The sequence below is a fragment of the Lissotriton helveticus genome, chromosome 1_1 (assembly GCF_964261635.1).
Source record: "Lissotriton helveticus chromosome 1_1, aLisHel1.1, whole genome shotgun sequence".
Classification (NCBI taxonomy): domain Eukaryota; kingdom Metazoa; phylum Chordata; class Amphibia; order Caudata; family Salamandridae; genus Lissotriton; species Lissotriton helveticus.
In genome coordinates this window covers 1,382,723,279-1,382,741,009 of record NC_136057.1, presented here as the reverse complement: position 1 = coordinate 1,382,741,009, position 17,731 = coordinate 1,382,723,279, and the positions used below count along the sequence as shown (strand labels likewise).

Here is a 17,731-nt window from a genome sequence, read left to right as displayed (position 1 = left end):
TAACTATCCAGGATGTGACCGCCAGGGTGGCAGTCACATCCTAATTTGCACGGAGGGACCGCCGCAGCCCATGCGGACGGTCCCTCCTACTCTAGGGTGGCGGACGGACGCAAGTCCGTCAGCCATCCTAATGAGCCCTTAAATCTGTATGAAATACTGTTTTTAAATTTATGAATTTAGTCAAGGTAATATGCTACTTTACATTCCTGTTTTTTCCTTAAACAGGGTTAACGGTTATTTGTGTAAATTATCTCTATTACATTTTAAAATAAAACATTTAATTAATAACACTGATATATATTTATATGTATGTATTCCTATATATTAGTGTTAATAAAACTATGAACATATATATATATATACCGAGAGACAGAGAGAGAGACAGATAGATAGAAAGATAAATACCAATGTCAAAATAATGTCATTTTTGAAACAATAGTCTCAGTGGGGTTTTATTTTTTTGCACTGCCTCCATTGTTTTCTACGAAAGAGTGTTGCAGCAGCAGTGGTTGGCCATGTATGGTGCTTGACTTATTTCAAAACTGGGCTGGATTGCGTGTGAGCCTGGTTTTTCATTTACGGCTGTAGTAACTTTAGAAGTGTAGCTACTGAATAGCAATCGTGCTATTCATTTGTGGGTGGGTGTTTTGTATTAGCATGACCCTCCCAAGCAAAGAGATTGTAACATGGTAAAAAAGAATACTTAGGATTTTATATAAATTCATATTCCGCTACCAGCTATGGATCCTTTGAGAATAGCAAAATGTAAATTCATGTTTGAGGAAGGTGGGAGCCCTACTCTTTCAGAAATGTGAGGGAGGGAACCCCTCAGCACCTTGTGATGTCTCAGAGAAGTCTGGTGTGAGGAGGGGCATGGCTTTGGAAAGGGCAGGGCTTTATGCTAAGCACTGCCTAAGAAGCACTTAGACCCCCCACACCCCTCCTGCACCCAAAAGCAAATAAACAAAACACAATAGTTACTGAGGCTGGCACCATTGTCCTAGGGAGGTTAAAAGACTTATGGAGAACATCGAATGTGCAGAACCTCCTTGGAAACCAACTATCTGCAAGGGTTCCCAGCTCACCTCATGCACACCGAATGATATCAGCTCTTCACCAGGTGACTGTGTGAAGAGAGGCGATATTGTGTGATGCAAAGTGGCACCATGCAGGTTGGTAGATCTGGACCCCCCCCTATGCACACCTTAAAGGATAACACCAGCAAAATATATCCACCCCGCCGGTCTCCTGGTACCCAACTTGTAATTGTGGCTGGTGGTAGAATTTGGCGAAAAAATGTTTGCTCGGGGCGACTCATCATGCATATTTGTTCCTCCTTATGTGACACAGTCGAGAGGTATAAGACGTTAGCCGGAAAGGCATGTCACTACATAACACCTCTCAACTCCAGTGGGTGCTGTGTAATGGATGGCAACTTCTGCAGAGCGGAAGGCACGACTACTTCAGGGTTTCAGGCACTGCCTAATTCAGAAATGAGGAGGCTTAAGGGCTGATGTTTTAGGTGCAGAAAATTCATACATTATTCTAGTGATCACACGAGCTGATATGCATACCAGTTGTTAAAAGACAACTGTATGCTCTTATTTTAAAGTTACGATCATTATATTTAAAGCATTGTTGTATAACATCAAAACTGAGCTTTAATCACAGTAGTGAAGTATTTGGAAATTTGAAAAGCCAGATGAGGTGAAAGCCAGAGATGTCAATTTAGATGCTTTAGTTCAATTATCCATCCTGGTAGAATGAAACATTAGCGATAAAAGGGCATACAGTTCCATATTATGAATAACTATAAAACCCAAATTATTGAGATGGTACAATATGCGAAATAGTACTTTGTTTTTTTTCTTTTTTACAGCGGAATTGTATTTGGTATATTTATTTCTGTTCCTTTTTGAGCTTTTATATTTTTAATGCATTAAGGCTCATGTTAAGTGCAATGAGGGACTAATAAACTAATAAAGAGAAGATATTCTTTTTTGTTAACGCAGCTCTCTCTCTCTATCTTTCTATGGCCGCTTTTGCCTTCTCTTCGTTCGCAACCTGATTCTCAAGGTCCCAGGCTCGTGGTTACCAACTGCTCTGACCAGCATAGCCACCAGGCACTTTCCTGCAAGATGGCTGCCGAACTTGACGCATTTCTGGCCAGTGGAAAGAGGTGAGCTGGTGTTGAAGTGGGGAGAAATGAGTGGGGTTGCGGAAGGAAGATGTATTACACAGGATGGTTGGTAGGAAGCAAGTATTTCTTAATGCATTGGGATAGGCTGGGCATAACTTGATGGAAATCCACTATTCTGGCAAACTAGTGAGGTTATGGGAGTACTGCAAGTGTGTAAAACAGACCCATACACAAATGCAGAGTGCAAAAATGTAGACCTACAAAGATCCTAGAAGAATGTAGTCATTTCCATGTATTACATATAAACCAATCTAAAATGTAGTGGCAAAAAGGACAATTAACATCCTCTTTTCCAGGCAACAATTAAACTCTTACCCTTTTCACTACCCTAACTCTAAGCCTTACCCTATTAACAACAATAACTCACTCTCTTACTGAAACCCAAACCCTAAACATATCCGTAAGCCTAAACTAACCTAACTCTAAATTTCATCCGGAGACCCCTTTCATAAACTAACCCAAAAGTCATTCATTATCCTTACTTAACCCTATCTTTTAATTCTCGATCAAATATTATATTCCTACCCCATCCCTAAACTTGACTTGACCCTAATCTAAACATAAACATTAGCATAACTCTATTCCTAAGCATAAACCTACCCCTGATCCTCACCCTAACTATAAACCCGATGCGCACCCTGCATATTGAACCCACATCACACTGCACCTCAGGAAGCTTCACTGGCTCCCCATTCACAAGCACAGCCAATTCAAACTTCTCATGCACCCATACAAAGCCCTACACAACACAGGACCAGAATACTTGAACAGCCGCATTCACTTTCACCAACCCAACAAACACCTACGCTCTGCCTCACTCGAACTCGCACACATTCCCCGCATCCGCAAAAGCAAAACTTGAGGTCGCTCATTCTGCAACATCGCACCCAAGACATGGGACAACCTCTCTCAACGTATTAGAGCCTCCTCCTCACTTCTTGAGTTCCGCAAGAAGCTGAAGTCCTGGATCTTCATATAAGCACCTTGGGGCCCACAAACCTATACACCCATCCCAGTGCCTGGATACCATCTTAGGTGATTAGTGCACTATACAAATCATTATGACATAACAATATTTGCGGGACAGAACACGAAGGACCAAATATCGAAAAAATATATTGCCAGGTAAGTAAGGCTAGAATTTCTTTACCTTACTCCACATGTGTGTACCTATGCAGTGTGCAGGTACATACGTGTGGTGTTAGGAATAGTAAATCTATACTTCCCTATACACACTTACCTTTCACTATTTTGTCCCTCAATATTCTATCCTCAATAATATTTATTTTAGTTTGAAAATGCTTCATCTAAATAAATACAAGTAAAAATGCATTATAAAAACCAGATAAGAACCACTGTGTCTAGCAATAGGACTTATGCACATCATAGGAAACAAGACACAGAACCAAACTATTGCATAACATTGGATATTGGGAGTAAAAGTGGGTAACGAGAGAAGTAGCATTTGTAAGAGATTTTGTTTTAAGGAAAAAGAGCAAGCAAAAGGAGGAGCAAGAAAAAGAGAGAAGAAAAAACAGAACCTTAAGATAGATGAAATACAAATTTACAATTGACTAATTGAAGTCTCCAAAGAATAACCTGCACAAGATATATTGAAATACTTCATGGTAGTTTAAACATGGTATTTTGATCGGAACGAGTGGTTGATTGCCTAGATAGAAAGGAACTAAATGGTAACCAATGGATGTCTTGCTTAATATAAAGCTGTGTGGAATGTATATTTAACCTGTCAAATCTATGACATATCATATTCCACCATCTGATGAAAGTTATATTTTTGTATCCTTCCCTCTAGAAGTAATAAGTTGTAAAGAGATTGCAAGAAGTAAGTCAACAAACTCTCCGATCATAACATTATTATGTCAAAGAGAAGACGAAGCACCTAAAAAGATATGCATTTTATAAAATGGTATAGTAGTTGGACAGGTATCATTAACCTTGTCCCAAACTTGAATCCAAAATATACTGACTTTTGGACGTTCTAAAAACAATTCAAGAAATGTAAGGAGATGACCATTTGAGAAAAGGTGTTCTATATTTATAATTCTTTTAATGAGTCCAATTCTCAGTTGAGTATTTTGTTATTTAATTTTATATTTTTATTACACCACATGGGATAAAATTAAAAATGATCTAATGATAGGTGCGTGCAAGGAAGTATAGAATTGGCTAAGGACAATAAATGCGTAATCATAGGGGAAAATAAAGATTTGGGAGGTTGATAGTTGTAAATTATATCCCTAAATGAAAACGCAGCAACAAGAGGATGTTCATGTTGTTGCCAGATAGTCTATTCGATAGAAAGGTCCAAATCTCTATAAGAGTAAAAGCAGAATGATACTTGGTAAAATTCGGAAAATGTACACCACTGGAATCTTTGGGTTGCAGAAACCTACACAGTGATTTACGTGCTTTCTTTTTGTTCCATAAAATGTTATCAGGCCGTTTTTAGATTATTGTCTGCAACAGCATCATCCTAATGGTCTACACAACGAAGATAAAAACAGAGGTGACCATTTCTCAGACAATGTTATTGTTTTTTGTATTACATCATGTGCCACCATGGGATCATGGCGACATCCCTGAATGTAGGGCACTCCTTTAGGTTCTCAGAAAATGAGATTCCAGAAAAGAGTTCGAAAAGAATTTTAATCATTCATTATTCGATTTTTTACAGAGTTCATCAGTTGAGTATTTCACAATAAATGTATCCAAAGAAACTTATTTCCATGCTCCAATGCATTTCGGGCTATGGCAAGCCCTTCATCGGGGAGCCTCTGCAATTAAATCAGACATAGCAATCGGTATCATGTACTAAAAACCTAAATAACAATAGTCTACTGATTTAAATGAAATCTGAGTGAAAGTGAAAAAATAACCGTGAGAATTACGTGCGCATCGAGTGCTCCACGAAGAACCTTTAAGTCAGATCAACCAGTATACGTGAGTGAGGGTCAAAATCATTAAAGTGCGAAAACATGAGTTGCAAGCATAATGTGCCATTGAAAACCAGACTCATGAGAGTGCCTGACGATATGCAGAGTGAAGACCTTAAGGGACGCCTAATGGTATCCGCTGTTAAAAAACACGTGAGTGAATCTTACAGTGCCTAACGGAGTATAGGTATCAACATAGCGTGAACAGACATGCTTACGAAATACAGGTATGTTTAGTGAAGCGCGTGTGGGGCGGTTAACGATGTGGCGAAAGAAAGGCTATGGGTACTCACGGTGAATCAGGATCATTGCGCGTGTAAAAAACGCCGATGTCGGTAGCCCAGGAAGTGCGGTGAGATTCGTAAACAGAAAAATCAAAAACGGACTAACAGGCGGTCAGCCAGAAATTCAACAAAACGTGGTGGCCATCTTAAAGTGGTGTACCAGAGGGTAAACAGTGTGGGTGAATTAACTAAACATTATCTAGGGATGATAATTTACAGTAGTTGCATGTAACGGAACAGTGTATATTTAAATAGCAATAATTACACAAAGCATGCAAATTCCAAACGGCTGGTCTCATGGTTTGCATACGATAAATCCAGGCCATCTCTCTTTGGAGTAAGTGCTTACTGTTATCAATTCCTTCCCTTTTTCGCACTTGTTCCAAGATTAGAAATTTTAGCTGAGAGACATTATGTCTATGTTCATTAAAGTGCACAGCCACATTGGATTTGGTGTTCCGAAGTCTAATGTTCGATTTATGCTCATTGATTCGAGTTTTTATCTTTCTCTCAGTCTTCCCAATGTAGCATTTCCCACAGGGACATTTAATTAAATACACAACATTTGTTGAGTCGCATGTAGCGTCTACACACAGTTTAATGGGATTGCCTCTCATTGGGTGATTAACTGTAGTTCCAGGAATTATGTTATTGCAGTTTCCACAATTTTTACAAGGTCTAGTTCCTTTAGGAAGTGTTTTCTCTTGGTGTTTGTTGGTCAGGAGTTCCTTAAGGTTGGCACTACGAGTGTATGCGAAGAGAGGTGGTTCCTTAAAAGTCATACCAAAATCTGGTTCAACACTCATGATGGGCCAATGTCTCAAAATTATTCGTTTGTATGTGGAACTCATATTAGAAAATTTAGACACAAGTACCATTCTGTTGCTGGTCTTTGGAGGAACCTTAACAAACAATGATTCTCTTGGAGTGTCAATGGCTTTCTTTTTAGCACTTTCAATGAGTGTCGGGGGATACCCCCTAGCTAGAAATCTCTCACCCATTTCATGTAGTCTAACCTGTGTTTGTTCTGGGTTGGAGGTAATCCGTCTGATTCTCAACATTTGTGATGCAGGCAAGTGTGTTTTCAATGAACCTTGGTGATGGCTTGAGAAATGCAATGCATTATTGCGATCAGTTTTTTTACGAAAAAGATCAGTTTCAAAACCATTCTTAGTGATGGTGACTTTAACATCCAAAAACGTGATGGATTGGTTGTCAATCTCCCAAGTAAATTGTATACGTTCGTTAGCTTGATTCAAGCTTGTGAGGGCCTGGGATAAAGATTCTTTAGTATCTTTCCATGCGATGAAAACATCGTCAATGTACCGTGCGTACATTATGGCATTGTTGGTCCAAATAGGGTTGTCATAGATGTGGGTCTGCTCAAAGTACTTCATGTAAATATTGGCGTAGGTGGGCGCCGCGCAATTACCCATCGAGGTTCCAGACAGCTGTAGGAACCAGTCGTCATCAAGTTGAAAGTAACTCTGATATAGAGTAAACATGGTGAGTTCCATGAGGAAATGTTGCATGTCTGGTGCGAAGTTGCTTTCCAAAATTGATTTCTCCATAGCTTCAATGCCCCCAGCATGGGGGATTGAAGTATATAAAGAACGATTCAGAAAAGGGGGTGGTGATGAACAGAGTGTCTGAATTAAGCAGACCACTCTTACCCAGTCCAAAGATCAGGGCTTGATCCATCACCGTTATTTATCTCACTGCCCCATCCCAGCTCAGAACCTGGCTATATGCAAATTAGTCTGTCCCTGGCCCAGTGCATCATGGGAACAGGGCAGACCAAACTACCAAGCCAATTCTTCACCAGAAAGGAGACAAGCTACCGGGGACCGGTTTCTGGCATTTCAGCCTCTTCGGCCCGGCTTGCTTGAATCCTGATGGAGCAGTAAGAAAGGGACTCATGTCTGAGTATACCCTGCCACACCTATAGTGGCCAAAAACGATTCAGAAAAGGGGGTGGTGATGAACAGAGTGTCTGAATTAAGCAGACCACTCTTACCCAGTCCAAAGATCAGGGCTTGATCCATCACCGTTATTTATCTCACTGCCCCATCCCAGCTCAGAACCTGGCTATATGCAAATTAGTCTGTCCCTGGCCCAGTGCATCATGGGAACAGGGCAGACCAAACTACCAAGCCAATTCTTCACCAGAAAGGAGACAAGCTACCGGGGACCGGTTTCTGGCATTTCAGCCTCTTCGGCCCGGCTTGCTTGAATCCTGATGGAGCAGTGAGAAAGGGACTCATGTCTGAGTATACCCTGCCACACCTATAGTGGCCAAAAACGATTCAGAAAAGGGGGTGGTGATGAACAGAGTGTCTGAATTAAGCAGACCACTCTTACCCAGTCCAAAGATCAGGGCTTGATCCATCACCGTTATTTATCTCACTGCCCCATCCCAGCTCAGAACCTGGCTATATGCAAATTAGTCTGTCCCTGGCCCAGTGCATCATGGGAACAGGGCAGACCAAACTACCAAGCCAATTCTTCACCAGAAAGTAGACAAGCTACCGGGGACCGGTTTCTGGCATTTCAGCCTCTTCGGCCCGGCTTGCTTGAATCCTGATGGAGCAGTGAGAAAGGGACTCATGTCTGAGTATACCCTGCCACACCTATAGTGGCCAAAAACGATTCAGAAAAGGGGGTGGTGATGAACAGAGTGTCTGAATTAAGCAGACCACTCTTACCCAGTCCAAAGATCAGGGCTTGATCCATCACCGTTATTTATCTCACTGCCCCATCCCAGCTCAGAACCTGGCTATATGCAAATTAGTCTGTCCCTGGCCCAGTGCATCATGGGAACAGGGCAGACCAAACTACCAAGCCAATTCTTCACCAGAAAGGAGACAAGCTACCGGGGACCGGTTTCTGGCATTTCAGCCTCTTCGGCCCGGCTTGCTTGAAGCCTGATGGAGCAGTGAGAAAGGGACTCATGTCTGAGTATACCCTGCCACACCTATAGTGGCCAAAAACGATTCAGAAAAGGGGGTGGTGATGAACAGAGTGTCTGAATTAAGCAGACCACTCTTACCCAGTCCAAAGATCAGGGCTTGATCCATCACCGTTATTTATCTCACTGCCCCATCCCAGCTCAGAACCTGGCTATATGCAAATTAGTCTGTCCCTGGCCCAGTGCATCATGGGAACAGGGCAGACCAAACTACCAAGCCAATTCTTCACCAGAAAGGAGACAAGCTACCGGGGACCGGTTTCTGGCATTTCAGCCTCTTCGGCCCGGCTTGCTTGAATCCTGATGGAGCAGTGAGAAAGGGACTCATGTCTGAGTATACCCTGCCACACCTATAGTGGCCAAAAACGATTCAGAAAAGGGGGTGGTGATGAACAGAGTGTCTGAATTAAGCAGACCACTCTTACCCAGTCCAAAGATCAGGGCTTGATCCATCACCGTTATTTATCTCACTGCCCCATCCCAGCTCAGAACCTGGCTATATGCAAATTAGTCTGTCCCTGGCCCAGTGCATCATGGGAACAGGGCAGACCAAACTACCAAGCCAATTCTTCACCAGAAAGGAGACAAGCTACCGGGGACCGGTTTCTGGCATTTCAGCCTCTTCGGCCCGGCTTGCTTGAATCCTGATGGAGCAGTGAGAAAGGGACTCATGTCTGAGTATACCCTGCCACACCTATAGTGGCCAAAAACGATTCAGAAAAGGGGGTGGTGATGAACAGAGTGTCTGAATTAAGCAGACCACTCTTACCCAGTCCAAAGATCAGGGCTTGATCCATCACCGTTATTTATCTCACTGCCCCATCCCAGCCAGCTCAGAACCTGGCTATATGCAAATTAGTCTGTCCCTGGCCCAGTGCATCATGGGAACAGGGCAGACCAAACTACCAAGCCAATTCTTCACCAGAAAGGAGACAAGCTACCGGGGACCGGTTTCTGGCATTTCAGCCTCTTCGGCCCGGCTTGCTTGAATCCTGATGGAGCAGTGAGAAAGGGACTCATGTCTGAGTATACCCTGCCACACCTATAGTGGCCAAAAACGATTCAGAAAAGGGGTGGTGATGAACAGAGTGTCTGAATTAAGCAGACCACTCTTACCCAGTCCAAAGATCAGGGCTTGATCCATCACCGTTATTTATCTCACTGCCCCATCCCAGCTCAGAACCTGGCTATATGCAAATTAGTCTGTCCCTGGCCCAGTGCATCATGGGAACAGGGCAGACCAAACTACCAAGCCAATTCTTCACCAGAAAGGAGACAAGCTACCGGGGACCGGTTTCTGGCATTTCAGCCTCTTCGGCCCGGCTTGCTTGAATCCTGATGGAGCAGTGAGAAAGGGACTCATGTCTGAGTATACCCTGCCACACCTATAGTGGCCAAAAACGATTCAGAAAAGGGGGTGGTGATGACCCCTTGTTGTAAATTATTTTGTCCACCCTAAGCGTGGAAGGGTATACTCAGATGTGAGTCCCTTGCTCATTGCACCATCAGGATTCAAGCAAGCCGGGCCGAAGACGCCTGAAATGGCAGAAACCGGTCCCCGGAAGCTTGTTTCCTTCCCAGTGTAAGAATTGGCTTTTGTAGTCTGGTCTGCCCTGTTCCCATGATGCACTGGGCCAGGGACAGACTAATTTGCATACAGCCAGGTTCTGAAACTGGGATGGTGCAATGAGCTAAAAAACGGTGTTGGATCTAGCCCTGATCTCTTGACTGGGTGAGAGTACTCTGCTTAATTCAGAGACTCTGTCCATCACCACCCCTTGTTGTAAATTATTTTGTCCACCCTAAGCGTGGAAGGGTATACTCAGATGTGAGTCCCTTGCTCATTGCACCATCAGGATTCAAGCAAGCCGGGCCGAAGACGCCTGAAATGGCAGAAACCGGTCCCCGGAAGCTTGTTTCCTTCCCAGTGTAAGAATTGGCTTTTGTAGTCTGGTCTGCCCTGTTCCCATGATGCACTGGGCCAGGGACAGACTAATTTGCATACAGCCAGGTTCTGAAACTGGGATGGTGCAATGAGCTAAAAAACGGTGTTGGATCTAGCCCTGATCTCTTGACTGGGTGAGAGTACTCTGCTTAATTCAGAGACTCTGTCCATCACCACCCCTTGTTGTAAATTATGAAGTATATAAAGAGCGGACATCCGCAGTGCATAGTAAGATCTGTTCATCTCCCACGAGGTTCAATTCTGACAGTTTTCTCAAGAAGTCGGCAGTGTCCTGAATATAACTTTGCATGTTCCTGACGCTCGGTTGCAAATACCGGTCAATGAACTTTCCGACCGGTTCATGGAGTGAACCTTTGGTAGAGACGATAGGCCTGAAAGGAGGGTCCTCTAGGCTCTTGTGTATCTTAGGTATAAGATAAATAGTAGGACTCTTAGGAAATGGTGCAAGTAGGTATTTCTTTGTACTATCATCTATGGTGCCGTTTTCATATGCTTTTTGTACAATGTTAGTCAAGATCTCCTTAAATTGCGTTGTGGGGTTCCCTGGTAATTTCATACAGGTTTGTTCATCTTGTATATGCTCTAACATTTTGCGATGGTATAAGGATGAATTCATTATCACCAAGGCGCCGCCCTTGTCAGCCTTTATGCATTTGATTTCTTTGTTTGTTGAAAGTCTTCTCAAGGTGTCCTGATCTTTTCGGGTGATGTTTCTTTGATTCTTCTTCTTATAGTTTAATTTCAGGATGTCTTGGTTCACCAAACTCTCAAAGAGATCAATACTCTTATGGCTTGTAGGCGCCTCAAAAGTACTAGAAGGTCTGAGGCCCATGAGTAAGTCTTGTTTGACCGGAAGTGGTGGTAAAACATGATCAAAATAATGGCGTAGCTTAAGTTTTCGTGTAAACTTATACGTATTGACTTGAAGTTCAAGAGGGTTGGTTCTGTACGTTGGTACAAAAGATGTGCCTTTAGATAATAGATCCATTTCATGTTTGCTCAAAGTAACATCGGAAATGTTAATAATCAAGTGTTCTGCTTCTTCTTTTCTTTCTGTGTGCTCCGAGTGCTTGGATGAGTAGATTTTTTCTCTTTCTCTTTTTCCTTTTCTAAGACCCCGCCTGGGTCGTTTATAGTGTCTATACTTTCGACCAAAAAAGGAACCGCAGTGGAAGGACCTGGTTGTTGACTTGAATTAGTTGGTTTGCTTATAATTATGGGTGTTTTTCTAAATGTACGGTTAGATGTGTCACTCTCAGAGGAAGATGTATCTGTTTGAGAAGTTGGTGACTTGTTTCTCCTACGTTGGGCGTATACATCAGCCCACGTGTATACTTCTCCCAATTTGTAATCTTGGGTATCTCTCCTAAATTTCCTTATCTTTCTCTCGTTGATTTCCCGAGTGTGCTTATCAATCTGCACCTTGGTGTCTTCCAATATGTTGTTCCATTCCTCAGTGCTGGTCATTTCAGATAACTCACTCTCCACTTCTTTGATTTCTTTTCCCAATTCAATTAAGATGTTTGAAAGTTCCTGGATAATAAGCAATATCAAGTCTAGGCTGCACTTGTTCAACACTGCGTTCCATTTTTCCTGAAAGGACTTGGAATTCTTGCATAACGACGGTTTCAATGCTATGCGCAAACCCCTCGGGATGCGTAGGGCGCGATGATATTTCAAAAGCGTACTAGCGTGCAATTTTTGGTTCATTTCCCTCTTGGATAAGTACAACAATTGTCGTATACACTGTTCCTTAGTGCGGCTAGAGGTATTAGATGCAATGTCCTCATCAATTAGCGCGTAGATGCGAGCTGTTTCATCAGCATCAAATGCCAAGACTTCCGCCTTGGCATCAGTGGATTTACTAATTTCTTCATATTGCATGTTCAATCAATGCGTGCTGCCCCCTGATTGGGCGGATCAGAAGATATGCAAAGTACAAAAGTAGGAAGCGCACAGCTTCTTTTGAAATTTACACAAAGTTTTTTATAGAAAGTTCCTTAAAAGATTGGGTGCTCCTGACAGGTAACGTGTCCGTCCTTAACACGTCTCTTAGTAATACATCATGTGCCACCATGGGATCATGGCGACATCCCTGAATGTAGAAGAATCAAAGAAACATCACTCGAAAAGATCAGGACACCTTGAGAAGACTTTCAACAAACAAAGAAATCAAATGCATAAAGGCTGACAAGGGCGGCGCCTTGGTGATAATGAATTCATCCTTATACCATCGCAAAATGTTAGAGCATATACAAGATGAACAAACCTATATGAAATTACCAGGGAACCCCACAACGCAATTTAAGGAGATCTTGACTAACATTGTACAAAAAGCATATGAAAACGGCACCATAGATGATAGAACAAAGAAATACCTACTTGCACCATTTCCTAAGAGTCCTACTATTTATCTTATACCTAAGATACACAAGAGCCTGGAGGACCCTCCTTTCAGGCCTATCGTCTCTACCAAAGGTTCACTCCATGAACCGGTCGGAAAGTTCATTGACCGGTATTTGCAACCGAGCGTCAGGAACATGCAAAGTTATATTCAGGACACTGCCGACTTCTTGAGAAAACTGTCAGAATTGAACCTCGTGGGAGATGAACAGATCTTACTATGCACTGCGGATGTCCGCTCTTTATATACTTCAATCCCCCATGCTGGGGGCATTGAAGCTATGGAGAAATCAATTTTGGAAAGCAACTTCGCACCAGACATGCAACATTTCCTCATGGAACTCACCATGTTTACTCTATATCAGAGTTACTTTCAACTTGATGACGACTGGTTCCTACAGCTGTCTGGAACCTCGATGGGTAATTGCGCGGCGCCCACCTACGCCAATATTTACATGAAGTACTTTGAGCAGACCCACATCTATGACAACCCTATTTGGACCAACAATGCCATAATGTACGCACGGTACATTGACGATGTTTTCCTCGCATGGAAAGATACTAAAGAATCTTTATCCCAGGCCCTCACAAGCTTGAATCAAGCTAACGAACGTATACAATTTACTTGGGAGATTGACAACCAATCCATCACGTTTTTGGATGTTAAAGTCACCATCACTAAGAATGGTTTTGAAACTGATCTTTTTCGTAAAAAAACTGATCGCAATAATGCATTGCATTTCTCAAGCCATCACCAAGGTTCATTGAAAACACACTTGCCTGCATCACAAATGTTGAGAATCAGACGGATTACCTCCAACCCAGAACAAACACAGGTTAGACTACATGAAATGGGTGAGAGATTTCTAGCTAGGGGGTATCCCCCGACACTCATTGAAAGTGCTAAAAAGAAAGCCATTGAAACTCCAAGAGAATCATTGTTTGTTAAGGTTCCTCCAAAGACCAGCAACAGAATGGTACTTGTGTCTAAATTTTCTAATATGAGTTCCACATACAAACGAATAATTTTGAGACATTGGCCCATCATGAGTGTTGAACCAGATTTTGGTATGACTTTTAAGGAACCACCTCTCTTCGCATACACTCGTAGTGCCAACCTTAAGGAACTCCTGACCAACAAACACCAAGAGAAAACACTTCCTAAAGGAACTAGACCTTGTAAAAATTGTGGAAACTGCAATAACATAATTCCTGGAACTACAGTTAATCACCCAATGAGAGGCAATCCCATTAAACTGTGTGTAGACGCTACATGCGACTCAACAAATGTTGTGTATTTAATTAAATGTCCCTGTGGGAAATGCTACATTGGGAAGACTGAGAGAAAGATAAAAACTCGAATCAATGAGCATAAATCGAACATTAGACTTCGGAACACCAAATCCAATGTGGCTGTGCACTTTAATGAACATAGACATAATGTCTCTCAGCTAAAATTTCTAATCTTGGAACAAGTGCGAAAAAGGGAAGGAATTGATAACAGTAAGCACTTACTCCAAAGAGAGATGGCCTGGATTTATCGTATGCAAACCATGAGACCGGCTGGTCTCAATGATCGTTTGGAATTTGCATGCTTTGTGTAATTATTGCTATTTAAATATACACTGTTCCGTTACATGCAACTACTGTAAATTATCATCCCTAGCTAATGTTTAGTTAATTCACCCACACTGTTTACCCTCTGGTACACCACTTTAAGATGGCCACCACGTTTTGTTGAATTTCTGGCTGACCGCCTGTTAGTCCGTTTTTGATTTTTCTGTTTACGAATCTCACCGCACTTCCTGGGCTACCGACATCGGCGTTTTTTACACGCGCAATGATCCTGATTCACCGTGAGTACCCATAGCCTTTCTTTCGCCACATCGTTAACCGCCCCACACGCGCTTCACTAAACATACCTGTATTTCGTAAGCATGTCTGTTCACGCTATGTTGATACCTATACTCCGTTAGGCACTGTAAGATTCACTCACGTGTTTTTTAACAGCGGATACCATTAGGCGTCCCTTAAGGTCTTCACTCTGCATATCGTCAGGCACTCTCATGAGTCTGGTTTTCAATGGCACATTATGCTTGCAACTCATGTTTTCGCACTTTAATGATTTTGACCCTCACTCACGTATACTGTTTGATCTGACTTAAAGGTTCTTCGTGGAGCACTCGATGCGCACGTAATTCTCACGGTTATTTTTTCACTTTCACTCAGATTTCATTTAAATCAGTAGACTATTGTTATTTAGGTTTTTAGTACATGATACCGATTGCTATGTCTGATTTAATTGCAGAGGCTCCCCGATGAAGGGCTTGCCATAGCCCGAAATGCATTGGAGCATAGAAATAAGTTTCTTTGGATACATTTATTGTGAAATACTCAACTGATGAACTCTGTAAAAAATCGAATAATGAATGATTAAAATTCTTTTCGAACTCTTTTCTGGAATCTCATTTTCTGAGAACCTAAAGGAGTGCCCTACATTCAGGGATGTCGCCATGATCCCATGGTGGCACATGATGTATTACTAAGAGACGTGTTAAGGACGGACACGTTACCTGTCAGGAGCACCCAATCTTTTAAGGAACTTTCTATAAAAAACTTTGTGTAAATTTCAAAAGAAGCTGTGCGCTTCCTACTTTTGTACTTTGCATTGTTTTTTGTATAACTGTCACAGAGTTGTTAGAGATAGTGTTTTTAATGGAGTTAGCGTATAGGATACCAAAACATTTGATATGTTTGAAATTCCCCTTAAATCCGGTTTTATTAAACATCTCTTTGAAACAGTGCTTATTAAGGGATATGACTTCTGATTTGTCACTATTCCACCTATACCCTGATATATTAGAATGTTCTTTTAATATCCTAAAGAATTCAGGAATTGTTGCTTGAGGGTTAGATATGAAAAGAAGAACTTTGCCTGCATGAGCAGTACATCTGACTTCAATGTCTTTATGCTTGTAACTCGAAAACTGATTGGAGCAACAAATGTTATCTAAAAAAAGGCTTTAAAGAGTGTATAAAAAGTAAGGGAGATACTGGGCATCCCTGCATAGTGCCTCGATGCAACTAAGTAAGTAAGGGAATTGCAAACCGTTAACAAAAATTGAAGTGGTAGTTGCGGAGTGGAGCAAACTAAAATTTGAAAGTTGTAACTGTGCCATTTTAATGCTCGAAACATAAAATCCCAAGGAACACGGTCAAAGGCTTTTTTAGAATTAAATGTGATGACTGCTTGTGGGTCGTGGCACTGGTGAATAATGTTAAAAAAGATCCTTCAATTGTCAATGATATATCTACCCTTTACAAATCCTGATTGTTCTATTCCAGTTAAATCAGGAATGACTTGATTAATACGTAGAGCCAAGATCTTTGCAAAAATCTTGCAATCCATGTTATTCAGGGAGCTGGGTCTTCAATTTCCACATAGAGAGAGGCCCTTGTCTTTCATAGGTATTACAGAGAGCATAACCTCGACAAATGTGCCTTGTGCTGCATTTAATAAAAGAAAATGTTGAATTAATAATAATAGTTTTGGTAATAATATCTGAGAGAATATGGAATATATAAATTAAAAGATAATACATCTGGGCAAAAGTTATGGCTGCTTGAATCTCGGCTATAGACATGACCATTTCTAAAGAGGAAAGGTCAACTGAGTGGTGCTAGCATTTTAGGTATAGAATTAAAATATTTTCCATGCCTTCTTGCGATGGGTTATTTTCTAGGATATATAATTGGTTAAAATACTTCAAAAGCTTCCTAAAATATTTTTATCCATACAATAGCTATTACCACAGCTGTCGGAGATGACATTTATTTTAGATTTTTGTTTCTTAAAGTTTGGAGAATTAGTTAACATTTTACCTGATTTATTATGACCACCATAACATTTTGCACTGACTTTTAATAAAGATCCCCTTGCATGTTCAACAACTATTTATTAAGATCTAATTTAACTTTAGTTAGGTGGGCAAGAGTGTCTTTGTGATTAGAGGAAAAATACTTGTGTTCAAGAGTTTTAATATTTTGTAGTAACATGGAGGTTTCTTTGAGTGAGGTACGTTTTTTAAATGCAACATAGTCAATAAAACACACTTAGCAGCTGCTTTAAATGCATCCTAAACAAAGTTAATTGCAGTTTCAGTAATAAGACTAAGCTCAAAGAATTCCATAGTAAACTTTTCAAATTTATCAGTCAATAATGTCCTTCTTTTGAACGTGAGTCATCTGGCAGGATATCTAAGTTGAATATGATAGGGGCATGAGCAGAAAAAAGGAAATAATTTCATCCCATACCGTATATTTCAAAATGTTATGAGTTAGAAACATGTAATCTAGCCTTGGGCAAGAATGGAGTACAGGGGAAAAATGTGAATTGCATAACAACAGGGTTTATGGTTTGCCTAGCGCCAGATAAGCACCAGGAAAGTATTGAGTTTTTAAAACTGTATTGTATTTTGTTGAGCTATATTTAGCTTGTCAGCGTCCATCTATGAAGGAATCTATCAATAGACTACAGTCTCCTCCCACTATTTAATTTTCAAAAAGACAAGATAGTAATTATGTTGAGAAATGTTCCCAAAATTGTACATCAACACCTGTGGAACCATGAACACTGCAAAAAGAGTTAATAACATTCACCTGCCATCATCATCTGTAACTGTACTTGCAATATCAAGAGATAAAGATTTAAAAAGAATAATTACACCATTTTTGTTATGCTGTGTGGAGGAAAGGAGCAATTGACCAGCCAATCTTTTTTTTTAGAAAAACAATACATTTGTCTTTCAGGTGGATTTTTGTAATAAGGTAATCTGGCATTTTAGTTTCAATAAATGAGGGAGTACAGTTTGAGTTTTGATTGGGATTTGAAGTCCTTTAACATTCCGATAAAGAATGCACAAATTACTCATAGTAAATGGTCACGAAGGAGGG

At 41.1% G+C, this 17,731-nt stretch overlaps 1 protein-coding gene across 1 annotated transcript in view; it reads left to right on the top strand.

Annotated features, from left to right (window-relative positions):
- MFNG (MFNG O-fucosylpeptide 3-beta-N-acetylglucosaminyltransferase) overlaps positions 1-17,731 on the top strand; it is a 144,906-nt gene that overhangs the window by 64,705 nt on the left and 62,470 nt on the right. Inside the window, exon 3 of the mRNA XM_078657839.1 lies at positions 2,077-2,179. Coding sequence (XP_078513965.1) covers positions 2,077-2,179 — 103 coding nt within the window. The remainder of the gene's footprint in view (positions 1-2,076; positions 2,180-17,731) is intronic.